The following is a 27,758-nucleotide window of genomic DNA, read 5'->3' as shown; positions in this document are numbered from 1 at the left end:
ACTGATGGGTCTTGACTCTTTATCCAATTTGCCAGTCTGTGTCTGTTGATTGGACCATTTAGTCCATATACATTTAAGGTTAGTATTGTTATGTGTGAACTTGATCCTGTCATTATGATATTAGCTGATTATTTTGCTTATTAGTTGATGCAGCTTCTTCCTAGCATTGATGGACTTTACATTTTGGCATGTTTTTGCAATGGCTAGTACCTGTTGTTCTTTTCCATGTTTAGTGCTTCCTTCAGGATTTCTTGTAGGGCAGGCCTGGTGGTGACAAAATCTCTAAGCATTTGTTCGTCTGTAAAGGATTTCATTTCTCCTTCACTTATGAAACTCAGTTTGACCGGTATGAAATTCTGGGTTGAAAATTCTTTTCTTTAAGAATGTTGAATATTGGCCCCCACTCTCTTCTGGCTTGGAGAGTTTCTGCCGAGAGATCTACTGTTGTTAGTCTGATGGGCTTCCCTTTGTGGGTAACCCGACCTTTCTCTCTGGCTGCCCTTAACATTTTTTCCTTCATTTCAACTTTGGTGAATCTGACAATTATGTGTCTTGGAGTTGCTCTTCTCAAGGAGTATCTGTGGTGTTCTCTGTATTTCCTAGGTTGGGGAAGTCCTCCTGGATGATATCCTACAGAGTGTTTTCTAACTTGATTCCATTTTCCCTGTCACTTTCAGGCACACCAATCAGACATAGATTTGGTCTTTTCACGTAATCCCCTATTTCTTGGAGGCTTTGTTCATTTCTTTTTACTCTTTTTTCTCTAGACTTCTCTTCTCGCTTCATTTCATTCATTTGATCTTCAATCACTGATACTCTTTCTTCCAGTTGATTGAGTTGGTTACTAAAGCTTGTGCATTTGTCACGTAGTTCTCGTGTTATGGTTTTCATCTCTATCAGTTCTTTTAAGGACTTCTCTATGTTGGTTATTCTAGTTAGCCATTCGTCACATCTTTTTTCAAGGTTTTTAGTTTCTTTGTGCTGGTTACGTAGTTCCTCCTTTAGTTCTGAGAAGTTTGATGGACTGAAGCCTTCTTCTCTCAACTCGTCAAAGTCCTTCTCCGTCCAGCTTTGTTTTGTTGCTGTCAATGAGCTGCATTCCTTTGGAGAGGGAGATGCGCTCTGATTTTTTGAATTTCCAGCTTTTCTGCACTGCTATTCCCCCATCTTTGTGGTTTTATCTGCCTTTGGTCTTTGATGATGGTGACGTACTGATGGGGTTTTGGTGTGGGTGTCCTTTCTGTTTGTTAGTTTTCCTTCTAACAGTCAGGACCCTCAGCTGCAGCTCTGTTGGAGTTTGCTTCAGGTCCACTCCAGACCGTGTTTGCCTGGGTATCAGCAGTGGAGGCTGCAAAAGATAGATTATTGCTGAACAGCGAGTGTTGCTGTCTGATTCTTGCTCTGGAAGCTTCGTCTCAGGGGTGTACCCAGCCATGTGAGGTGTGAGGTGTCGGTCTGCACCTAGTGGGGGATGTCTCCCAGTTAGGCTACTCAGGGATCAGGGACCCACTTTAGCAGGCAGTGTGTCCGTTCTCAGATCTCAGCCTCCGTGCTGGGAGAATTGCTGCTCTCTTCAAACTGTCAGACAGGGACATTTACCTCTGCAGAGGTTTCTGTTGCTTTTTGTTTAGCTATGCCCTATCCTCAGAGGTGGAGTCTACAGAGGCAGGCTGGCCTCCTTGAGCTGTGGTGGGCTCCACCCAGTTCCAGCTTCCTGGTGGCTTTGTTTACCTACTTAAGCCTCAGCAATGGCGGGCGCCCCTCCCCCAACCTTGCTACTGCCTTGCAGTTAGAGCCCAGACTGCTGTGCTAGCAATGAGGGAGGCTCTGTGGACGTGGGACCCTCCCAGCCAGGTGTGGGATATAATCTCCTGGTGTGCCATTTGCTAAGACCCTTGATAAAGTGCAGTATTAGGGTGGGAATTACCCGATTTTCCAGGTGTTGTGTGTCTCAATTTCCTTTGGCTAGGAAAAGGAATTCCTTTCCCCCTTGCGCTTCCCAGGTGGACATTTTCTTTATCCACTTGTTGGTTGATGGACATTTAGGCTGGTTCCATATTTTCACAATTGCAAAATGCGCTGCTATAAACATGTGTGCATGAGTGTCTTTTTCATAAAATGACTTCTTTTCTTCTGACCCAGTAGTGAGATTGCTAAATCAAACCATAGTTCTACTTTTAGTTCTTTAAGGAATCTCTGTACTGTTTTCTTTAGTGGTTATACTAGTTTACATTCCCACCAGCAGTGTATAAGTGTTTGCTTTTCATCATATCCATGCCAACATCTATTATGTTTTGATTTTTAAAATAGGCTATTCTTGCAGGAGTAAGGTGGTATCTCATTGTGGTTTTGATTTTCATTTCACTGATAATTAGTGATGCTGAGTATTTTTTCACATGTCTTTTGGCAATTTGTATATCTACGTTTGAGAATTGTCTATTCATGGTCTGTACCCACTTTTTGATGGGATTATTTGTTTTATTATGGCTGATTTGAGTTCCTTGTAGATTCTGGATATTAGTCCTTTGTCAGATGCATAGTTTGTGAAGATTTTCTCCCACTCTCTGGGTTGTCTGTTTGCTGATTATTTCTTTTGCTTTGCAGAAGTCCTGTCTATTTATTTTTTCTTTATCATATTTGCTTTTGGGTTCTTGATCATGAACCCTTTGTCTAAGCCAATGTCTAGAAGAGTTTTTCCAATGTTCTAGAATTTTTATGGTTTCAGGCCTTAGATTTAAGTCTTTGGTTTATCTTGAATTGATTTTTGTGTAAGATGAGAGATGAGGATCCAGTTTCATTCTTCTACATGTGGCTTGCCTATTACACCAGCACCATTTGTTGAATAGGGTGTCTTCCCCACTTTATGTTTTTGTTTGCTTTGTTGAAGATGAGTTGGCTGTAAGTATTTGGCTTTGTTTCTGGGTTCTCTCTTCTGTTCCATTGGTCTGTGTGCCTGTGTTTATACCAGTACCATGCTTTTCTGGTAACTATAGCCTTGTAGTATAGTTTGAAATGAAATAATATGATGTCTCCAGATTTGTTCTTTTCGCTTAGTCTTGTTTTGGCCATGCAGGCTTTTTTGGTTCCATGTGAATTTTAAGATTTTTTGTCCCCTAGTTCTGTGAAGAATGATGGTGGTATTTTGATGGGAATTGCTTTAAATTTGTAGATTGCTTTTGGCATTATGGTCATTTTCACAATATTGATTCTACCCATCCATGAGCATGAGATGTGTTTCCATTTGTTTGTGCCATCCATGATTTCTTTCAGCAGTGGTTTGTAGTTTTCCTTGTAGAAATTTTTCACCTCCTTGGTTAGATATGTTAATTTTTTGCGCCTGTTGCAAAGGGATTGAGTTCTTGATTTGATTCTCAGCTTGGTCATTGTTGATGTATAGCAGTGCTGCTGTTTGTGTACATTGATTTTGTGTCCTGGAACTTTACTGACTCCAGTAAAAATGTCATAGATGGCTTTTATTACCTTCAGATATGTCCCTTCTGTGCCAGTTTTGCTTATTGACTTTTGTATATTAAACCACCCCTGCATCCCTAGTATGAAACCCACTTGATCATGGTGTATTATCTTTTTTGATATGCTGTTGGATTCAGTCAGCTGTTATTTTGTTAAGGATTTCTGCACCTGTGCTCATCAGGGATGTTGGTCTGTAGTTTACTTTTGTTATATCCTTTCCTGGTTTTGGTATTAGGGTGATACTGGCTTCATAGAATGATTTAGGGAGGATTTTCTCTTTCTCTATCTTTTGGAATAGTTTAATAAGATTAGTACCAGTTCTTCTTCGAATGCCTGATAGAATTAAACTCTGAATTCATCTGGTCCTGGACTTTTTTTTGTTGTTGTTGGCAGTTTTTAAAATTATTCAGTCTCACTACTTGTTATTGTTCCATGCAGAGTTTTATTTCTTGATTTAACCTAGGCAGGTTATGTATTTCCAGGAATGTATCCACCTCCTCTAGATTTTCTAGTATCTTTTTCTACCCCTTTACTTTATGTGAGTGAGTCCTTATGTGTTAGGTAAGTGTCTTGAGGACAGCAGATACTTGGTTGGTGTATTTTTAACCATTCTGCCATTCTGTATCTTTTAAGTGGAACATTTAGGCCATTTACATTCAACGTTAATATTGAGATGTGAGGTACTATTTTATTCATTGTGTTACTTGTTGCCTGAATACTTTTTATTTCATTGTGTTCTTGTTTTTTGGGCCCTGTGAGATTTATGATTTAAGGAGGGTGTATTTTCAGGTTTTGTGTCAAGATTCAGAACTCCTTTTAGCATTTCTTAGTTGTGCTGCCTTGGTAGTGGTGAATTCTCTCAGCATTTGTTTATCTGAAAAAGACTTTATCTCTTCTTAATTCATGAAGCTTGACTTTGCTGGATACAAAACTCTTGGCCAGCAATTATTTTGTTTGAGGAAGCTAAAGATAGGACCCCAATCTCTTCTGGCTTGCAGGGTTTCTGGGGAGAAATCTGCTGTTAATCTGATAAGTTTTCCTTTGTTGGTTACCTGATGCTTTTGCCTCTCAGCTCTTAAGAGTCTTCCCTTTGTCTTCACTTGAGGTAATATGATTACTGTGTGCCTGGGTGAAGATCTTTTTGCTATGAATTTCCCAGGTCGTCTTTGAGCTTTTTGTGTTTGGATTTCTAAATCTCTAGTGAGGCCAAGGAACTTTTCCTCAGTTATTTTCTCAAATATGTTTTCCAGACTTCTAGATTTCTCTTCTTCCTCAAGAACACCAGTTATTCTTAGGTTTGGCTGTTTAGCATAATCTCAAATTTTTTGGAGGCTTTGTTCATTTTTGTTTTTTGATTTTTTTTTTTTAATTTGTCTTTATTTGATTGGGTTAATTCTGTCACCGAGGCTGGAATGTGGTGGGGTGATCTTGGCTCACTGCAACCTCTGCCTCCTGGGCTGACTCAGCCTCCTTAGTAGCTGGGACTAGAGGTGTGCGCCACCACACCCAGCTAATTTTAATTTGTTTTTGTGGAGATGGGGTTTCACCATGTTGCCCAGGCTGATTTTGAACTGGGCTCAAGCAATCTGCCCACCTCAGTCTCCCAAAGTTCTGGGATTACAGGCATCAGCCACCACATCTGACCCAGGGGCAAACCATTTTATTTCTCAGAATGCAGTCTTGTCAGGATGAGATTATTAGGACGAGTTTTAGGCCAGTGTTAAGCACACAGCAGACACTCCGTTTTTGTTAGTCCTTGCATGTATATTAATACAGGAGTGTGTGGGTGTGTGTGTATTTGTAACATCTAGTGTCTGTTTATTTTTCGTGAATTCTGAAGTTTTCTTTTTTTCTTTATACTAGAATGAAAGGAGCAGAACAAATACAGCTACCCTTTCCTTTTGATGGTCCCTGAAGCTGTGGATTCTCCAGCCTTATCTGCTCTGCCATTCCTCACTCACACCTTGTTCATTTGTGTTTTAACATATTTTTCTCACATTTATCCATAATGCCTGCCTTCTCTTTTCTTCTTCTGTCATTTCAGACTGCTCAGTAGTTAATCCCACAAAGGCTTTCCTAATTAAGCTGATATATTTGTGATCAGTGCTTTCTATCTCATTGTAAATTTTGTGTGGTTATCTCTAGTTTACCCATATTGTAAGTATAATTCATGCCTATGTGATATGCCTGTTCTTGCTAACTAGATGAAAAGCTCCTTGAAGACCTGTAGGCTTTTTATGGTTTCTCTACATATACCCTCCCAGGGGCCCAGTACTGTGTACGTAATAGATGTTTGAATTTTTAAAATTTCCAGATAGTAAAGGTACTTCTACTTTTTCTGATTTTAGACAGTTGCTAGTCTTAAGGACATGTGAATGCTGAGTCCTACCCAGAGAACCTAAGAGGCCTGTTTGACTCATCAGGAACCTCTGGCTCACTATTCTGAGTATTTTGTTCTTTGCCAGCTTCGTAATAAACACTTATTATTTTATTCTTCCCTGCTTTATTTGTGATTTACTTTGAAATTGAAATACCACACTGTAGTCTCTGTTTTATAAATTCACATTATATGTTTCTGTACACTGGTTACTTATCTACTTTTTATTTGTGTCATTATCTGCTGTTGGACTGCAAGCTGGTGAATAGTAGCTGTTTCTATTAGGATACTGTCAGTTGCAACTAACAGAAAACTACCTCAGGCTTAAATTGTATAGGGGATGTGTTAACTTACATGTAACTGAAAGATCCAGAAGTGGTACAGACTACAAACACGGTTTAATCAGGGCTTTTACATCATTTGTTTGCTGTTCTCCTTTTTGTATCAGCTTTTTCCTCATTCCAGCTTTCTTCTGAGTCTCAAAATGACTTAAGAATAAAATGCTGGCCGGATGCGTTGGCTCACGCCTATAATCCCAGCACTTTGGGAGGCTGAGGTGGGCAGATCATGAGGTCAGGAGATCGAGACCATCCTGGCTAACGTGGTGAAACCCTGTCTCTGCTAAAAATACAAAACATTAGCCAGGCATGGTGGCGGGCGCCTGTAGTCCCAGCTACTCAGGAGGCTGAGGCAGGAGAATGGTGTGAACCGGGGATGCTGAGCTTGCAGTGAGCGGAGATCGCTCCACTGCACTCCAGCCTGGATGACAGAGCAAGACTCTGTCTCAAAAAAAAAAAAGAAGAATAAAATGCTTTCTCAGGCACAGTTTGGGGAATGTGGGAGTCTCCCTGACAATCATGGAACAATTGTTTTACCCGGGTTCTGATTGGTCATTACCACATCCAGTCACTGTGGTGAACGAGAATGACCTGAGTCAAATGCCTGACACTAAGTTTATCTGGGGGTTGGAGACAGAGTCAGCCCCACCCAGTCCACGTGGTTGCTACACATGGGAAGAAGTAGAATGACTGACTACAGTATTCATGAAAACAGGATGGTTTCATATTTATTTATATCTCAGCTGGTTCCCAAAAGTATTATATACATAGAGCATATATCACAATATGCCTGTTTCCTCATTTCATCTAAGAGAGATGGAAGGTTCTGTCAGGGAAAGTTTAAAAATAGGAATAAGATGATTAATGTGAGATAAATCAGAAATATTTAATAAGGACCTCAATGAAGATGAAAAAACAGAACCAGTGAAGTAGAGCCATAAGGAAGAAGTACTTGGTGAAAATGAGGCATTAGAAATGAGTGCTGAATAAGCTACAGTTAAGAAGTTGCTCTGATACCTAGTTCACGACTCAGAACTTAGTAGTAGCAGTGCCTTTGCTCTCACAAGAGTGATTGAATAGGCTGTTCTCAGACATTTTCTATAATACCTCCATTATTTTAGTCCCTAAAATGAGACTAAATGAGATGCCCTGTTAGAAATGTGATCTTTTGTTTCTTTGAAATACAGCTTCACACTGTCACCCAGGCTGTAGTGCAGGGGCATGATCTTAGCTCACTGCAACCTCCGTTTCCCGGCTTCAAGCAATTCTCCTGCCTCAGCCTCCCAAGTAGCTGGGATCACAGGTGTGCGCCACCATGCCCGGCTAATTTTTGTATTATCAATAGAGACGGGGTTTCAACGTGTTGGCCAAGCTGGTCTCAAACACCCGACCTCAAGTGATTTGCCCTCCTTGGCATCCTGAAGTGCTGGGATTACAGGCGTGAGCCACCACACCCGGCCAGAAATGTGTTGTGTTTTAAATCTCTCTCAGCAAATCCAAGCAGTAATGCCGTACAAGTGTCATTAGTCTTAAGCTTTATATGTATTTCAGACTTTGCTTGTCTTCCTCTGCTTATTTTTAAAATATCCAAAGGTATTTCATTAGTTACCACAGGTTGAGTATCCCAATACAAAATGCTCTAAAATCTGAAACATTTTGAGCACTGGTATGATTCTCAGAAGAAGTGTTAATTGGAGGATTTTGAATTTTCAGGTTTAGGGATGCTCAGCCCTTAAGTATGTAATATAAGTATTCCAAAATCAGAAACACTTCTGGTCCCAAGCATTTTGGATAAGGGATACTCAAACTTGTAGTGAGTTTTGTTATAAAATTTATTTGCAACCTCAGACTGGGGAAAACTTTGTTTGTGCCAAAGTATTTTAATAACTCTTCTCACATAATTGAATGATATTTTTCCCCCCAGGGAATGGATTTGTAAACTCAAGAGCTTCTCCAAATTTGATTGGAACTACTGGTGCAAATAGTTTAGGCAAAGTCATGCCTACGAAGTCTCCCCCTCCACCAGGTGGTGGTAATCTTGGAATGAACAGTAGAAAACCAGATCTTCGAGTTGTCATCCCCCCTTCAAGCAAGGGCATGATGCCTCCACTAGTAAGTTGAACCTTTCTTCAACTTCATTCTTTAAAACATGTATTTTATACATAGGCAGTCTGTAGCTTCCTTTGGAATTCTCTGTGCCACCATAGAATCTACACCTATTCCTAATGAATATTTCCATTCGAAATTACTATTGAAGAGACAAGTCTATTTCAAATACACAAAAATCAGATTATGGAAATTTGCTTAACGGTTATTTACAATTAAAGCTAAATATGAACATGGTTGGAACTGGAGGTTATTAAGTAAAATAAGCCAGGCACAGAAAGATAGATACTGCATGATCTCACTCATATGTGAGTGAGACCTAACAAAATTGATCTTGTAGAGATAGAAAATGGAATGATAGCAGAGGCTGGGAAGGGTGTGTGGGTGCGAGATGGGATGAAGAGAGGTTGATTCGTGGGTAAAAACATACACTTAGATACAAGAAATATACCCCTGTATTTGATAGGAGAGAAGGGTGACTATAGTTAGCAACATTGCAGATGGAGTTTATTTCTGAGTAGCTAGAAGAGAGGACTTGAAATGTTCCCAACAAATAGAAAGTATAAATACTCAAGGTAATGGATACCCCAGATACCCTGACCTTGATCATTACACATTCTATGAATGTGACAAATATTCACATGTACCCCATTAATATGTAACACTTTTCAAATCAGTTTTTAAAAAGTAAAATACAGAGAGATTATTATGTTTAATTTTAATTTTACCAGGCTAGAAGTATTAAACATGAGTTATTTGTTCTCTGTACTTTGTATACTTTCATTAATCAGTTAAACATGCTTTTCTGTGAGAGAAGCACTAAACTATTAGTTAGAAAATTCTGCATACCAGGCAGGGTACAGTAGCTCACACTTGTAATCCCAGCACTTTGGGATGCCAGGGTGGGCGGATCACCTGAGGTCAGGAGTTCAAGACCAGCCTAGGCAACATGGTGAAACCCCATCTCTACTAAAAGTACAAAAATTAGCTGGGTGTGGTGGCATGTGCCTGTAATCCCAGCTACTCAGGAGGCTGAGGTAGGAGAATCACTTGAACCCAGGAGGTGGAGATTGCAGTGAGCCGAAATCGTACCACTGCACTCCAGCCTGGGTGACAGAGCAAGACACTGTCTCAAAAAAAAAAAAATTCTGCATACCACAGAACTATTGTAGGATAGGGAAGAATGCACACAAACTTGAGTGAGTTATTCTCCAATTAATTTTATTTGCTTATTCCTTCTCAAATAACCTTTCTATTTAACTGTATAAAGAATGCAGGTAGCCTCTATTCCACTCCTTGATGATGGCTTTAGGGTTCTGGTCTCATTTGTTTTTGAGTCTTAAGTCTTTATAAAGAACAGGACAATATATTTATCCCCCTTAGCCTCTTGTAGAAAAAAAACTAGAATGTATAATCAAGTTTTAAAACCTCTTAGTTTAGCAACTGTTTGACTGCTAGCATACTAAATGATATGCCAGGTGTTCTCTCTACTGAGCAGTTGCTAAACTCACCATTAGAGTTTTTGCTAAGTGAAAGTGATGCTATCAGGCTTAGATAATAATTCCACATTGGTATAATGCTTTATAGATTCCAAAACACCTTCATATGTATATTGTCTCATTTAATTCTCAATTAGCCTGTGATCATTGCAAGGTAGAGATGAGGAAACTGAGTTAAAGGTTATTACTTGTCCAAGATAGTTTAAAATAGAGCCAGGACCAAATCTCTTTAAGTCTTACAGTCCAGGTCAAAAAACAAGTACTTTTTTATTTGGCGATACAGAAATCTGGAAACAGTCACTCCCAGCCTTACAATTAAAAAAACTTGGATATACAGAAAGTTCATAGTTTTCCTTGAACTCATCATAGTGCTGAGATTACAGGGCAACCAACTGGCCCAGTTGCTCCAGAGTCAAAGATACTGTGAGGAGAGATGACATTTGAGCATTAGGCGAGACACAGATGGTAAGAGTTAAGCTAGGGTGATTGGTGAATTGCTGGAGACCAGGTGTGCACTGACAGAACTGTGTGAAAGTCCTGGGGGCCGCAGTATAAAACAGGGTGAGTCTGTGTTCTCGTAGACTTTTTTCTCCATGAATCCCATGGGATGCTCAGAAGCTCCTGAAAAGGTCTCGCTGTGGTACACAACTGGGAGAGGGGAAGAGTAGCTCTACACTAGGGGCAAAAAATTTTGCCTGGATCTTTCTGTCTTCTTTCTCTAATATGGAACAAAAGCTTTAATCTCTAAGACGACAAACAACAAACATTATCACTCTTAGGGCACTGTTGAAATCCTGTTTAATGGAAAAGGCAAAATATCTCAGCCAGTGGTGAAGGAACAGGAAGACTGCTTGGTATGGAGCAACGCCAGGAGAGTGGCAGGATGACTGAGAAAGCCACAGCCTGAGGCACAACAAGAGAGGAGATGACTTAAAGCTGAGAGTGGAGCAGTCACTAGGGGAAAATCTGGCATGCAGATAGATTTTCATATCCCTCTGAGGGTGGGGACCCTCAGAGGGATATGAAGCTTGTGGTAGGTGCCCTGATGGTAACCAGAGCAACAGTAAGGCTCAAACCTGGCCCAGCTTCTACTGAAATTAACTCGAGTCTTGCACTAATAGCTTAGCAGGAGGGAAAAACCTGTAGGTCTATTAGTAGGAATTACCCATGCTGAAATACAAAGAGAAGAGTGAAAACAAGACAAAATAAAAAACAGAATGAAGTATCCCAGAGCTATGCACCATTATCAAATGGCATAACATATTTATAATTGGACTTCCAAAAAGACAAGAGAGAACAGATGAGGAGTAATATTTTTAAAAATAACCAGTACCAACCAGGATAAATACTACTGCCAACACACACACACACGCATGCGCACACACACTCTCACTCTCAGACTGCTAAAAGCAAAAGATCAAGAGAATAATCTTAGAGAAGAGATACATTGTATACAGAAAACAAAGATAAGGATTAGTACCATACTTTTTTCTTCACAAACTAAACTATGCAAGCAAGAAAAGGGGAGTAACATTTAATGTGCTGAAATTTTTTAAAAATTCCTCTCACCCCAAAATTCTCTGCCCACCAAAAATATCTTTGAGAAATGACGATTTCCTCAAACAAAAGTCAGGGGAATTTATTGCCAGCAGACCTGCTCTACAAGAAATGTTAAAGGACTCTAATCCCAGCAAAAACTTGAGTCTACACGAAGACCTGAACAGTGGAAATGCAATAAATGAAGATAAAATAAATAAAATCTGGTTTTCCCTACATTTTATAAACGTTTTATTTTTAGAACAATTTTAGATTTATAGAAAGATTGCAAAGATAGTACAGAAAGTTTTCATATACCCCACACATAGTTTTTTTCTGTTACTAACATTAGTATGGTATATTTGTCACCACTATTGAACCAGTACTGATATGTTGTTATTAACTGAAATTCGCACTTTATTCAGATTTATTTATTTTTAACCTTGTGTCTTTTTCTATTCTAGGATCCAATCCAGGATACCACATTACATTTAGCAATCATGTCTCTTTAGCCTCCTCTTGACTGTGAGAGTTTCTAAGACTTTCCTTGCTTTAATGACCTTGACAGTTTTGAGGAGTACTAGTCAGGTATTTTTATAGAATGTCTCTTAGTTAAGATTTGTCTGATGTTTTTCTCATGCTTAGACTGTGGTTGTTGGTTTGAGGGAGGTAAGCCATAGAATTAAGATGCCATTTTCATCACATCTTATCAAGAGTGCCTACTACATTTATTATCCCTTATCTGAAATACTCAGGACCAGAAGTATTCCAGATTTCAGATTTTTTCAGGTTTTGGAATATTTCCCTTATACTAATAAGTAGAGCATCCCAAATCCAAAAATCTGAAATCCAAAATGATCCAATGAGTACATGTTGGTGCTCAACAGGTTTTGGATCTTGGAGCATTTCAGATTTCAGATTTTCAGATTTGGGATGACCAACCTGTATCGTCATAACTATTGCTGATGTTAATTTGGTCACTTGGCTGATGTTTAACAGGTTTCTTTTCTGTAAAGTTACTCTTCTGCTTTTCATACTATAGCCTTTGGGTAGGAAATTACCATGTTCAGCCCACACTTTTAAGGAGTGGGGAGTTTTCTTAAGAGAAGGATATCTACATAAGTTATTTGGAATTCTTCTGCACAGGAGATGTATCTCTTCTCTCTCATTCAACCATTTATTTCTATCAATATGGACTCGTGGGCATTTATTTTAATACTTTGGTTTATAATGCAATACCACGTTTTTCTGTTGCTTTGTTCAAGCTTCAGCTTTTGAGGGAGGGCTGTCTACTTGATTCCTGTGTGCCTTTAATATATCCTTATTTTTGTGGGGTTTTTTTGTTGTTGTTGTTGTTGTTGTTGTTGTTGTTGTTTTAGGGGAAGTGGGCGCTTTTTTATTTTCTGGCACTATAATATGTTCTAGGCTGATCTTGTGTGTTTTCTGCACCAGTCCTAGAATCAGGCATTTCTCCAAGGAACATTAATTTATTTTTATGGAGTGTAAAAGAAACCACGATCCAAGTGCTTTCCCTCTTTTTAATTGCTCCAAAAGGTATCTGACTATATAAGGCAAAAATAGTAACAGTGTATTTTGTTTCTGTAGCACATGTCAAAATAAAATATATGACAGTAAAAGATGGGAGGGAGGAATTGACTCTACACATGATGTAAATATTATTTGAAGAAGAACTCAAGGTGATTAAAGATGTGTATTATAATCCCTAGTGCAGATACAGAAGAAAATTTTAAAGAAGTCATTCTATTGACTTTAAATAAGTCAATAGAAGAGATAAAATAGAAATATAAAAAATGCTCTACTAAGTAGCCCAAGAAATGGGCGAAAAGAAGACAGACAAAAAGCAACATAAAGGTAGCTTTTAATTCAGTCATATAAATAATCACATTGAATGTGGTGAGAACACATGAGTTAAAAGATCGTCAGATTTGTGTGTTTTTTTTTTTTTTTTTTTCTTAAAAAGTAGTGTGGTGACTCATGCCTGCAATCCCAGCACTTTGGGAGGCTGAGGCAGGCAGATCACCTGAGGTTGGGAGTTCGAGACCAGCCTGACCAACATGGAGAAGCCCCTTTTCTACTAAAAATACAAAATTAGCTGGGCATGGTGGTGCATGCCTGTAATCCCAGCTACTTGGGAGGCTGAGGCAGGAGAATCTCTTGAACCCCAGAGGCAGAGGTTGCAGTGAGCCGAGATTGTGCCATTGCACTCCAGCCTGAGCAATAAGAGTGAAACTCTGTCTCAAGAAAAAAAAAAACAAAAAATGCCTACAAGAAATCCACTTTAAATATAAAGACATAGGTAAAAGAAGGGTGAAAATTTACTGTTGCAAACACCAAAACGAAAGGTAAAGCAGACCTATTAATTTCAGACAATGTAGGCTTCACAACAAGGAAAACTGTCAGCGATAAAGAGGGATGTGACCTAGTCCACTTTCCAAGAAATAACTGTCTTTAATGGTTTATGCACCTAACAACCACCTTCAAAATACATAAAGTGAAGACTGATAGAACTAAAAGGTGAGTAGAAAAATCCACAATTGTAGTTGGAGATTTCAACATCCTTCTCAGTAACTGATAGAACAAGTAGGCAGAAAAATCAGTAAGGATCTAGATGATCTGAGCAACACTCGACCAACATGACCTAAGAGACATTTATAGAACATGTCACTCAACAACAGCAGAACACACATTTTTCACAAGAGCACATGGAACATTCACCAAGATAGACTATATCCTGTGCCAGGAAACCAACTGGCAAGTTTCAGTGAATTGAAATCATACATATTATATTCTCTGGCCAAAAGGAAATCAATAACAGAAAGATAGTAGGAAAATGGCCATATATTTAGACATTAAACAATATACTTTAATCCAAGGACCAGAGAAGAAATCTCAATGGAAATTTAAAAATACATATAGCTGAATGAAAATGAAACTACAGCATCAAAATTTTGAGGCCCAACTAGAGTAGTGATGAGGGGAGATTTATAGCAACAAATGCCTGTATTTGAAAAGAGGGATCCCAAATCAGTAATCTAAGCTTTTACCTTAAGAAACAAAAAAGAAGAGCAAACTTAACCCAAATCAAGCAGAAGAAAGGAAAAAGAGCAGAAATTAATGAATTTAAAACAGGAAAACAAAAGCAAACCAAAAACTGTTTTTTTAAAAAGAGATCAATAAAATTGATAAACCTCTATCCAAGCTGAGCAATGGAAAAGAGAAGACCCAGGTAGGTTATCAGTATCAAGAATATGAACAGATACATTACCCAAAAGACACTAAAAGAATACTATAAACATCTCTGTTCTAATAGATTTAATAGCTTAGATGAAATGGGCAAATTCTGAGAAAGATACAAACTACCAAGGAACTACTAAACTCATTGAAGAAGAAACAGTTAACTTGAATACTAACTATTTAAAAACAGAATTCCTAGTTTAAAAACCTTTCACAAAAAACTCCAGACCCATATGATTTAACTGGCAAATTCTGCCAAACATTTACAAAAGAAGTGATACCAATTCTGTACAGTCTCTTTCAGAAAAAATTAGGAGAGAACACTTTCCAACTTATTTTTTTAGGTCAGCATTACCCCAGTGCAAAACCAAAATAAGGCAACACAAGAAAAAAAAAAATCTACAAATCCATATTCCTCATGAACTCTAGACACAAAAATCCTCAGTAAAAAGTAAATTGAGCAATAAATAAAAAGGATAATATATCAAGACCAAGTTGGTTTTATCCCAGGAATGCAAGGCTGAGTCTACATTTGAAAATTCATTAGTATAATCACAGTGTTAACAATTGAATATCTATTCATGATTAAACAAAAAGAATCTCATTGAGCTAGTAATAGAAGGGAAATTAATAAAGAGTGTCTACAAAAAATATCCAGCTAAAATACTTTATAAGGGGAAAGCATTGAGTCTGCTAGTGTTTGGAGCTAGGTAATGATATTTTTTTTCTCACCAGTCGTATTTACCATGGTAGTAAAAGGCCTAGCCAGTACAGTTAGGCAAAAATAAATGAATAAAATGCATATATATCGGGAAGAGAGAAATTAAACTTTCTCCATTCACAGAAGATACATTCTTTAATGTAGCAAAATATAAAGAAATTACAAAACTCCTCGGACCAATCAGTGAGTTTAGCAAGGTCGCAGGGTACAAAGTTAGTATATAAAAATCGATTATATACCAGCAGTGAACAATTGGAATTTGAAATTAAAAAAACTAAACCAAAAAAAAAAAAAACCCCCAACTAAAGGAAAGAAAAGAAACATCTAGGTACAATTGTGACAAAATACTTACACAGTCTGTATGTTGAAAACTGCAAAACACTGATGAAAGAAATAAAAGAGGACCTAGATGAATAGATAGATACATCATGTTAATGGATTTCAAGACTCAGTATTGTCAAGATGTCATTTCTTCCCAGATTGATCTGTAGATTAAACACAATTTCAGAATCCTAGCAAGCTTTTTATGTAGATATGAACAAGCCAATTCTAAAATATATAGGTAAAGACAAAGGACTACAATAGCTAGAATTTAAGAAGGAACAAAATTAAAAAAAACTACTACTACCTGGTTTCAAGACCTACTATAAAGCTGTAGTAATCCAGAAAGTGTGATATTGACAAAAGGATGGGCACATAGATCACTGGACAAAACAGAAAATTCAGACCTATGCATGTATATTCAGCTGGGTTTTTGGCAAAGTTAGTAAGGCAGTTCAACAGAGAAAGGATGGTAGTTACAACTAATGGTGTTGAAACAATTCTACATCCATACACAAAAACAACCCACTTGATAATAACTCAGACTTTATTAAAAAATTAAAATTGGGTTATAGACCCAAATTTAAAACAGGAAACTGAAATTTAGAGGAGAAAAATCCAACACCAGAAGCAGGATCCATAAAGAAAAAACTGATGTATTGGAGGTTATCTTAAGTTTTGGAGGTTAAACTTAAGTTTTGCTCTGTGAAAGGCACTGTTCGGAGAATATAGGATGACCTACAGATTAGAAGAGAGTAATTGCAAGTCACATATCCATTAAAGAGTTTGTATCTTTAATGTATCCAGAATATTACAAGAATTCTTAAAACCCAACAGTAAGAAAACATATTTTTAAAAAGGCAAAAGGCACAAGATCTGAACAGATACTTCAAAAAGAAGATACATGGATGGCAAATAAGCGTATGAAAATATGCTCAATATTATCAGGCCCTACGGAATTGAAAATTAAAACCTAATGAGATACAACTACACAGCTAGTAGAATGGCTAAAATTTAAGAAGAACCAATGGTTGGGCACAGTGGCTCACGCCTGTAATCCCAGCACTTCGGGAGGCCAAGGTGGGCAGATGACCTGAGGTTGGGAGTTTGAGACCAGCCTGACCAACATGGAGAAACTCCATCTCTACTTAAAAAAAAAAATTAGCCAGGTGTGGTGGTGCATGCCTGTAATCCCAGCTACTCGGGAGGCTGAGGCAGAATAATCACTTGAACCCAGGAGACAGAGGTTGTGGTGAGCCAAGATTGTGCCATTGTACTCCAGCCTGGGCAACAAGAGCGAAACTCTGCCTCAAAAAAAAAAAAGAAAACTCAAAAACTAGAAGTGCTGGTGAGGATGCAAAGCAAAAAATCTCTCATATATGTTTGGAATGCAAAGTAGTACAGCCACTTTGAAGAGTTGGTCAGCTTCTTATGAATTTAAATATATACTTGCTGGCCAGGCAGGGTGGCTCATGCCTATAATCCCTGCACTTTGGGAGGCCAAGGCAGGAAGATTGCTTGAGCTCAGGAGTTCAAGACCAGCCTGGACAACACAGCAAGACCCTGTCTTAAAAATAAATAAATACATAAATAAACACTTGCTATACAATATGGTAATACCACTCCTAGAGTATTTATGCACATGAATTGAAAACTATACTTACACAGAAACCTATATCTCTCATAATTGTGAAACACTGAAACTAGCCTAGATGTCCTTCAACAGATGAATGGATAAACACACTGTATGCCTATATAAGGAAATGCTACTCAGCAGTAAACTTTTCACACAGCAATATAGATGAATCCTAAGTGAATTTTGCTAAGTAAAAGAAGCCAGATCTAAAAGTCCACAGTCGTGTATGATTCCATCTATATTTCATTCCGGAAAATGCAAAACTCCCTGACTGCCATGGGTTGGGAGTGAAGAGTTGACTATAAAGGGTTAGTATGAGGGAATTTTCGAGGTGATGGAACTAATCTGTGTGATGCTGTTTTGTTAGATGCATGGGTCTGCATTTGTTGAAACTCATAAAACTGTACAGACAAAGAGTGATTTTTACTAAATGCAATTTAGTAAAGATTCCGGGAGAGCCCAAGATGGAATGCATATTGTCACACATGAATATAACTTTATTACAGATGAGTAACATGATATCGAAGGGGTGAGGAAGAAAGAACCCAGTCTGAGTAAATTTGGAAACTGTTTTGACTGGATACTGTAAGGTTAGAGACAACAAAATTCTAGCAAATTACTGTACTCTAGATGGTAAATTCATCCCTCACATACACAAAGGGTTGAACATATAAACATATAAATAAATATAAATAAACAAATGGACATTGTAGGTAAAGGGAGCCAGATTTCTCATGGTTGGAGGAGAAAGTTGCAGATAACCAAGGGGGTGTGGGGGTGGGGTCTAGAATGAGCCAATGTTTCAGGGTTATAGTTGAAGGATTCAGTAAGAGTATATATATGTACACACATACACATAGATATATGTGTATATAATATATATATACAGACATATATATATGTGTATACACATACAGGTAGATGGATACAGAAATAATGTGTGTGTCTGGCTGGGCACAGTGGCTCATGCCTATAATCCCAGCACTTCGGGAGGCTGAGGCGGGCAGATGTTGAGCTCAGGAGACCAGCCTGGCCAACATGGTGAAACCCCATCTCTACTAAAAATACAAAAATTAGTCGGGCGTGGTAGCATGCACCTATAGTCCCAGCTACTTGAGAGGCTGGGGTGAGAGGATCACTTGAGTACAGGAAGTCAAGGCTGCAGTGGCCTATGGTTGTACCACTGCACTCCAGCCTGGGTGACATAGCGAGACCCTGTCATGCACACACAAAGATACAGTTGTGTGTACATATGAATTAGTATACATCATATATTTCCTGGCTCTGTTGGCTGAGAGGTCTGTGAGGCAGTAGCACCCAGTGACTGAACTATCCGGGGCTCAGATTTTAGTTTCTGAACACCATTTTCTAATATAAGGGCGCAGGGCTGCTTGGAAAAAATGGTTTGTTGCAGATTGGGGCAGGGAATCTGGATGAGCCAGAGTTGTCAGAGGTTAAGAAAGTGCATATCAAAAGTCACAAGAGCTGGCCTTTCAAAAGAGTTTCCAATACGAAAACTAGAACAATTTGAGTAACAAATAACAATAGTATTGGATTATAGCCCAGGGAATAAAAAACATTGAGTCCATTACTGATTTAAATAAATGATTGAATAAATAAGGGGAAAGGGACAACTCTTTCTTAGAACATAACTCTAATTAATAAATGTAGAAAGAATGAGAGATAGTAAATCACCATTAGAACACCACAGTACAATGGTAATTATTGCAGGCAAAGTCAGTGGATAATGCTAACATAAGTGGGCAAAAAGTTCAAGTAAAAAACCATATTTGCTTAGTCTCAAAATGTCTCTTCCCAAATATTTGTTTCTTACAAAGGGAAAAATTAGAGAATTAGAAATAAGAGAATCCTGGAAAACACTGCCTTAACCAGAGGGTCAAGGTTAACATCACCAGTAATAGGACATAAAGACAACATGTGCCTTCCAACATGACATGCTAAGAAGGCCATGTCTCTCTGTGGTATTCTTGCAAAAATCCATGACCTTCTATAGGATTATGAATGAAAATCAGACCCAAATTGAGAGACATTCTGTAAGATACCTGATCAGCACTCTTTCAAAAAACAGTGTCAAGGTCATGAAAAGGAAAGACTGAGGAACTGTCACAGAGCAGAGGAGACTAAGGAGACGTGAGGACTAAAGGCTTGTGGGATCCAGGATCTGATCCTGGGTCAGGAAAAAGGACATCAGTTGAAAGACTGGTGAAATCCAAGTAAAGTCCAAAGCTTTAATTGGTGTTGTATTGGTTTTATTAGTTTTGACAACTGCGTTGTATTTCCTTGTGATATTAACATTGCAGGAAGCTGAGTGAGATGTGAGGGAGCTCTCTTTGCAAATGCTGTCTAAAATTATTTCAGAATAAAAAGTTTAAAATCCATATATACGTACATAACAAAGAAATATACCCCGAAAGGGAGCCAAGAAAAAAATGGCATTTAGGATAGTCATGTAGCTTACCTTTCAGATACTGGATATGTAATACTTGCTACTGTCTTTCAGAAATAAACTATGCAAATGTCATGTAAGGCACAGAATTGTTTATAAGAATTGTTAGTAAACTGCCAATTTAAAGACAAACTACATTTAAGCATTTAGCAATTGCTTAAGAAAGTTATGTCTTGATTGTTAAGCGTGAAGCATCTCCGTGGAAAACTCAAAATGTGTCATATGAACTATTTACACACTTATTCCTGTACATTAAAGTGAAAACCATATGTTTTACACATACACAGCTATAATGTTTGACAGTAATATTTTGATGTGTACCTTGTGTTTGGAGATATGTAAAGATATCTATAACAGAACAGTTGAATAGCATCTTGCCCACATTGGAGATAGCAGTTGTAGATCAAGTGATTGTTTTTCAGAGTGAGTAATCGGTCCCACCTACTTTACACCATTTACAGAGAAACCTCCTTCCAGATTAGGGCTTCGTGTATCAGTGGCACTTACAACGACACTTTTCACAGATTGACAGAGAAGTTTAACTTATTCAAGTAAAATAAGAAAAAGCTGATTAGACTGTTTCTAGTATATTAATATTTTCTAAATGTTAGGAAGAAAAGGAGCAAAAATGTTTCATTTCTTTTTTTTTTTTTTTTTTTTTTAAGACAGAGTCTCCCTCTGTCATCCAGGCTGGAGTGCAGTGGCGCAATCTCAGCTCACTGTAACCCCTGCTGCCCGGGTTCAAGCAGTTCTCCTGCCTCAGTCTCCCGAGTAGCTGGGATTACAGGCATCTGCCACCACACCCTGCTAATTTTTGTAGTTTTAGTAGAGACGGGGTTTCACCATCTTGGCCAGGCTGTTCTTGAACTCCTGACCTCGTGAGCCACCGTGCCCGGCCTCATTTCTTTTCTTTACGTGACTTATGAATTTATTTCCCCTCCAGTCTCATTTTCTTCAAATATGTGGTTTTTCTCTATTGAAGTTATTTTATTCACATGAAAATATATGTGCAAATGATAAGCATATCTAAAACTGGCATTTTAAAGTCTTGCATTTATTAACAAATGTTTGTGTTCCTGTTGTTTTATAACACTGTGCTAGCTCCTGTGGGAAATAAAACATACAGCAGTTTCTGCCTGCCAAGAAGCAGAATTTAGTAGGAGATAAATGAACGTGTATCACCAGGTGGGGTAATAGTAGGATGATTAAGCTACTGAGTTACAGGTACAGAGTTAGTATTCCCAAATTTCTGAATACAGATTGATACCATGATGAGAAACCCCTTTTAAATACTGTTGCAGTAGCATAACTGTGTATAGGAGAGGCCAGCACAAGAGCAGACCAAGTTAGGGAAGGAAGGTGTCTTTGAATACTGGCCCTAGATAATTTAAAGAAATTTTTCTAGTCTTTTGAAAAATCAACAGGTATAGCAACAAGTAATTTATATTTCTATCTGTTGTGTATATAATCGTCTCTTTAGAGTTTGATAGCTGCTAGTGTCCAAATATGTTTTTCTAAAGAAATATTTTGTTTGTGAGTACCAACAGTCTTAGTAACTCTCTTATCCCTCTTATGTGCTGAGTACAGTCGGAGGAAGAGGAATTGGAGTTGGTGAGTGTGGGTTTCTGCTTGAAGGAAGGTGAAAAAGATGTAGAAAGTACTAATTACCTTACATGTTCTTATCTAACCAGTGTTCCCTTTATTACACAAATTTTTTAAACACTCTTCAAACACTTTGAATAAAGCAATCTACTGGTACTACAGACTCTAGTTTTTCTGGTTATAATTGTATGTGTTGACCCATTTTATTTGTTGGAGGGAACATTGGAATAGAGCCTTTAAAAACAGTAGCTGTCCATGAGCATAGGATACTTGTTAAATTTTTTTTTTTTTTAAGGAAAGATACAGAATACCTTATATAGCTCTCCAAATTATTGAAATATTTTTAGAAAATGACTTCACCCTTGAAGTTCTTCAGATTGTAACACACGATGTTGTGTTGTTTCTCTTTCAAAAAGATTACATCATTTTTGGTGAAGTCACCTTTTTCAGAGTTGGAATTATTTCATCCTGCATGATACAGCCTGAACCACAAGGGGGTTCCCTGTTTACTAAAAGGAGTGTCTGTAATTGAATGTATATATATTTACTTTTCTATCAGAAGACACTCTGTTCTTAAAAGCAACTATTGCTCTTTTTCCAAAACAAACGTTTTCTCTTGGCTTTTCCTTTAGAAAATAAACTTGACTAAAAGCAACTTGCAGTTTATCTATTTCTTCTTTAGGAACTAAAACCAAAACCTCACAGGAGTCATCATATAATCTCAAAGTCAACTGCTAATTAAAAGACTTTAAGGGGAATAAAAACTTGGAAATGTTTTTAGCATGGACAGGGGTTAAGAGTGCATGAAAGCATGGGGGAGGAGGCATCCGTTGGTTTTAATATTCCATGTTTATGCATGCTGGTGTGTTTTGCACAGTTTGTGTTCTTTTCAAATAAGGTTGTCTGTTCCCCTTAAAATACTAGATTGTTCTTTATTTAGCTTTGTGATCAATCACAGTTTTGGATGTAGTTTTGTATTGGCCAACTGAACTATTCTAGTCAGCTGTAAATGTTTTGAATTATATTATGAATATCTTTTGGAGAAACACTTCACTTAATGATACCATAATGATCAGTAAATGAGAGTTTATAATTCAAGCTAAAATAATTCACCTTAGGTTAGACTTCACTGTTCAAGGAGTTGTGAATGCTTCCATGAATTATCTAGCACTATATTGCCCTCTTGTGGTTCTGAAAATGACTTACTCTTAGAGAACTCAGTGCCTTTGAGATTAGGAGCTTAGTTGAGTAGAACTAGTGTTTGAAGTCTTACTGTTTTCAAAGACATGCCAGAATATTGCCATGAAGATGATGCCATGGAGTAGGTAGGGTCCAAGCCAAACAATGTCATACTGTATTCTTTCACCTAATGATTTGACTTTAGAAGTTCCAGACTAAATATGAAAGAAGAAATTAAGTCCAAAGTAGATCTCTATCTTGAAAAGTCATTAAATTTAAAAACTTGATGCTGAAACTAACATATTCCCAACTGGCATACATTGGTTTTCCACATTCCTCAGAGTAAGTACATTTGTAATTACAGAACCTCAGAGATAAATATATTAGGTCCCTGAAGACTTTAAAATACGTATCTGAAAACTTATAAACAGCCATTTGTATTCTTTAAAACTTAAGCCTGAGACTCTAATCAATTAAAAATTTAAAACTTCATGTGCCAGAACCAAAATATAATCAGAAGCACAGTCCGTTAGAACTTAGAAGTGGTTCAAATTGCCTTGAGTTCTAAAATGTAATTGTGGATGACTCTGATCCGAAGTGCGGAAGGACAGGTGCCCTGGGGCCTGCACTAAAGACTGTACTGTTAAGACCAGCCACGGAGATTCCTTTAGAAGCTGAGTAATAGTAGAACAACTTGACTTCATGAAAGCTCCAGTAGACTAGGCTATGGATTAGAAGGAATAAAAATAGGTATCTTTTTTTTCCCACCACTTATATAGAAATTTGGGACAGAGGGTTTCTTGGGACAATAATTTAAGGATATTATCTTACATTAGTGTAGTACTTCAGTTATGAAAGTACTTCTGACATAATAACCTCATTTGATTCTCACAGTAGCTGTTCAAGGCAGCCAGGACAAAGATTGCTGTATCTTCTCTGTTTGACAATGAAGAAGTTCAGAGAGGTCAAATGATTTTCCCAATGCTTAGGAAAGGATGAATCTGGGACAGAAACTCAAGCAATACATCCACATCCACGTGGTCTTTCTCACGTCTTCTAACCTAGGATAGAAAATAGAAATAAAAAGAAATAAACTGAGATCAGGATCCTCATTGAATGTTTGTGTCTATATCTAGCCAAAGGCCTTTGTCTGATGTACTCTTGAAAATTGTGGTAGAGAAAATGGAATCACATTCTAACTCTTCATAATCTCAACGGCACTGAATTATACTTTATTGATTTGGCCCAGACCCCTGAATGTCAGTTATCAGGCTGTAACATAATTTATAAAAAACAAATAGAGTTGTGCTGTGACTTTCTGGTGTGCTAGTGACACAGAATCTGTTGTGTTCCTCCGATCTTAGATTTTGGAAAACTGTTACCTTAAGCCAGTTTGGTGAGAAACTGGTTCTGTCATACTCCTACACATTAAGGACAATGACTATCTGAAACTAACTGGATTATTTAATAGTTGATTTTTTTAATCCATTCCCAGCATGGATAGGATGCTGCACAGATGCATCCAGTTGGCAAGCATTTAATATTGCTCTTCCACAGCCCTGTCAGCAGCACTTGATTCAAAACGCTCCACTCAAAGCGTCTCCTACAGAAGGCCAGGGGACCATGAAGGGATACATATCTGAATCTGTTGTTAAAAAATAGGTCAACTGCATGATTGGAGAGAAAGAAATAAGAATACAAGCTGCACTCAATAAGCCATGACTTCAAACTATGTTAACACGTAAATGCCGCAAAGAAAAGTAGTTTTGATTCCTATACTCATAGACTTACAATCCCTATATATACAGATGACCTTTGCCATCAGCAGGTATTTAAAACCTACATGTATTTAGGGTAGTCTGACAGTATTTGTAGCGATATCAAGTCCTCATTTTGTGCTAACAAAGAGAAGTGCTAATGCCTGTAACGTAAGTTCCTATTTTAACATGGTGTGTCTAACATTAATAAACTATTTTAAGAGGAGAATTAATGTAAAAATATGACTCTTCAAATCAAATATTTAGTTGTTCTCACTAGTATTTTTGAAGTTTTCACATCATCACTGCTTCAGAAAATGACATTCGTGTAAAACTGTGAAAAATGTCACTTTTAAATTGAAAGTTATTTTTAAGTCAACATAAATACCATGTAAGAACACTTTTTCTCTTTTTTGATCTCTCACAGAATACCCAAAGGATAAGTAGTTCTCAAGCCACTCAACCTCTTGCTACCCCAGTCGTGTCTGTGACAACCCCAAGCTTGCCTCCACAGGGGCTTGTGTACTCAGCAATGCCGACTGCCTACAACACTGGTGAGCCTGCTTTGGTGCCTTCCATAGGTTTTACTGCTCTCTGTTTTGTGATCAACGTGTGCTTTTGTGATTTTTTTTAAAAGTATATTTATTGAAATAAACTATTTCCAGTTTTTTAGATTTAAATTAGGATGTATTTTTAAACGTGCTAGCCTTGAAAAAATTACAAAAAAAATTGATAGTGTAATGAGTTGAATAAGTTATTTCTATTTCTGCTTCTCCAATGTGAACTTTCAATTACCCCTGACAAAAAGCCCATGTAGATAATATTAAAGTGGTGGCATACATCAAGCCAAGAGGGTAGCAGCCTGTTGCTTGAGTATTGTTGATGTAGTTTCTCTTTAAACAATATCACAGTCTTCCAGACTTTTAAAATAAGATGTTTGTCTTTATGCTGTGTTAAAATGCTTTGGGAAAGACATGAATCCCTTTGGACCTGAGACTTCGGGAGGTGGCCGATGTTTGACTGTGTCTAACAGGCTGTTTTCCTCCCTGTAACCACTAGCTTGGTCCATGTCATTTGCGCTCCTGAGGGGCAAAACAAGGACTGTTCTGGTTTCTCCTCAGAGCCAGTCACTCTGCCTTTGAGGGGAGCTTTTCCTTCATTTATGTTTAGTTAGGCATTTCGTCTTAAAATGCCCTAATTTGGGGTTGTATTAGGAAAATTTAAGAATATTACAGTGATCGTAGGAGTGCTTTTAGTCAAGCAGACTGTATGGAGAATCGAGGGCAGCTGGTTTCGTTTAAATTTACCAATCTAAGATGAAGTGGAAAACACATGTGGTTTCACTTTCTCATCCACTGAGCCGAACACCTGATGCTTCAGAGGAAGAAGGCAATAAATTCTACCTTGCCAATTACTCCGAGACTGCAATGCAGAGAAGTTATTCTTTTATGATTCTCCTAAGTGTCATAAGTAGACTGTGGTAAAGATCATCTGATTTTAGCCTTCAGGGTAAATGCTTTGGCACAGTACTTTGAAACTGCTGTCTGCAGCTACCTGAGGGGGCAGAGTGTTGAGAACATTTGATTTCCACTTTTAAGTAGTTCTTTTAAAACAAACAACAATAAAAGGTTTCATTGAGAAAAACAAAAACAAAAAAAAACCTCTTAGGAAATATCCATTGCTTTTCCAACAATTAGTATGAAAAATAATGCCCAAATTTGTCCACTGCATACTATCTTAGGGACTGTGAATCATAGCTTGTTATTTGTGTCTTGCACAGAACAAGGTTCCAGAGCAAAGCCAGGGATGATGGATTCATAGAAATGCTGTTTCGATGCACTGATCACCTGCTGTATGAGAGACACTATGCTAGGGACATACCTTTCTCCAAGTTTATTCTAGACAAGGAGACAGGACATACCTAAGTGGGCAACCATGGAGGGGAAGTCCTGAATTGTTGTGTTTATGAATTTATACTCTGAGAATTGAGAAGGTAGGGCAAAGCGATAATGTTCAAAGGCGTATTGACTGAGAAAAGGGAGCTTGAACTAGGTGTTAGATTATGGTTTACTGAGTGTTTCATTACAGGTTTTTCAGTATACTTAGAAATTGCACTATACTTATTTTCAGAAATGCCATTGAATTGGGAATTTATTTTTTAAAAGTATAAAAGGAATTACCAAAGCGTATAAAAATGGAGGCAGGCTCTCAAAATCATCAGTCGCTTAGCGCCAGTCTCATGCCACCTTTTGACTGACTTTATCTTTGTTCTCTTTCTCATAACACTTATTCTGTTTTAAGTTTACCATGTTATTTTTAACTTATTCACACATCTATTCAGCAAATATTTATCAGGCAGCTACTATGTGGCAAGCACTATGCCAGGCACTGGAAATACAGGAGTGCAGAGTCAACAGTGGTGCCTAGGAGGAGGGCACAAGACACATAGCTCTAGGGATAAGCTGCTGCAATTGTGTCAAGGGCTGTATCTCAGCTTGGACATGAAGGAACATGCATGACTCAGGCAGGCAGAGGAGCTAGAGTGCTCTTGGGAGAGGGAGTGCCTGTACAAAGGCTAGGAGTTCACAGGCGGAACAAGGCTGAAGGAATGGGAACAGAGCATGGGTTAGAATTGAGACTAGAGAAGTAAGTAGCGATTTGTAGACCATGTCAAGGATTTTGGAAACTGTCTGGAGAGCATTGGGAAGCCATAAAAAAGTTTTAGGTAGAGGAGTGCCATGATCATATTTGTTATTTTGAAAAGATCTCTTTGGCTGCTGTATATAGGGTTACAAGGCAATGCCAGGAAGCCACATCAGAGGCTATTGTAGTGGTCCAAGCAATGTGTTTTGATAGCATAGACTAGAGTGGTGGCAGGAGAGATGGTGAGACTTGGGCAGGCTTGAGAGAGAGCAGATAGAATTGCTCAGATCTGGAAGTTGATGGGGGGAGTGAGAGGGAAGGGAAATAGCAAGGATAACACCCACAGGCTTCTGCACGAGCTGCTGGGTGCATGTTGGTGTCATGTACTAAGACAGAGTACTTAAGGAGGAACAGGTTTGCAGGAAAGGACAGGCCATGTCAGATTTGTGGCATTTGGAGTGGCATCCAAATGGACATGGCATGCAGGTCGTTTAAAAGACCTAGAGGTCGAAAGAGAGTGTGGGCTGGAGGGAGCACTGGGGAAGGTATCAGTGTGGCAGGCCCTTGCCCCAGCCCATGGGATTGTATAGAATAGAATGAATGACAAGGGCAGAATCAGGACAGCCCTGAGCATCAGCTATGTTGCTTCAACTTAGTTCCTTTTTTAACATGTTAATTCACTAGGAAGACCAACTTCTTTAAACACCTCTCTTGAGACATGAGAAAGAAGATAAAAGTAGAAGAGTTTTGCCACTTCTCTTTAGAACCAAATGGAAAAGACAAGTGTTATGATGAGCTGAAATAACTCCCCGTGTGAGTGATAACTAACGTCCTAAATCTTGGTCCCAGT

General features: G+C 38.1%; 1 protein-coding gene across 2 annotated transcripts in view; it reads left to right on the top strand.

The window, feature by feature from the left end:
* MEF2A (myocyte enhancer factor 2A) overlaps positions 1 to 27,758 on the top strand; it is a 162,201-nt gene that overhangs the window by 127,773 nt on the left and 6,670 nt on the right. The window contains exons 8-10 of one of the 2 annotated variants that reach the window (XM_011957686.1): positions 8,111 to 8,298; positions 21,315 to 21,338; positions 24,693 to 24,819. In XM_011957686.1, the coding sequence (XP_011813076.1) occupies positions 8,111 to 8,298; positions 21,315 to 21,338; positions 24,693 to 24,819 (339 nt within the window). The remainder of the gene's footprint in view (positions 1 to 8,110; positions 8,299 to 21,314; positions 21,339 to 24,692; positions 24,820 to 27,758) is intronic. The other variant, XM_011957695.1, reaches the window with a different exon arrangement.

The sequence above is a fragment of the Colobus angolensis genome, unplaced genomic scaffold (genome assembly GCF_000951035.1).
Source record: "Colobus angolensis palliatus isolate OR3802 unplaced genomic scaffold, Cang.pa_1.0 Scaffold112, whole genome shotgun sequence".
Classification (NCBI taxonomy): domain Eukaryota; kingdom Metazoa; phylum Chordata; class Mammalia; order Primates; family Cercopithecidae; genus Colobus; species Colobus angolensis.
This window is presented reverse-complemented; position numbering and strand designations above follow the sequence as displayed.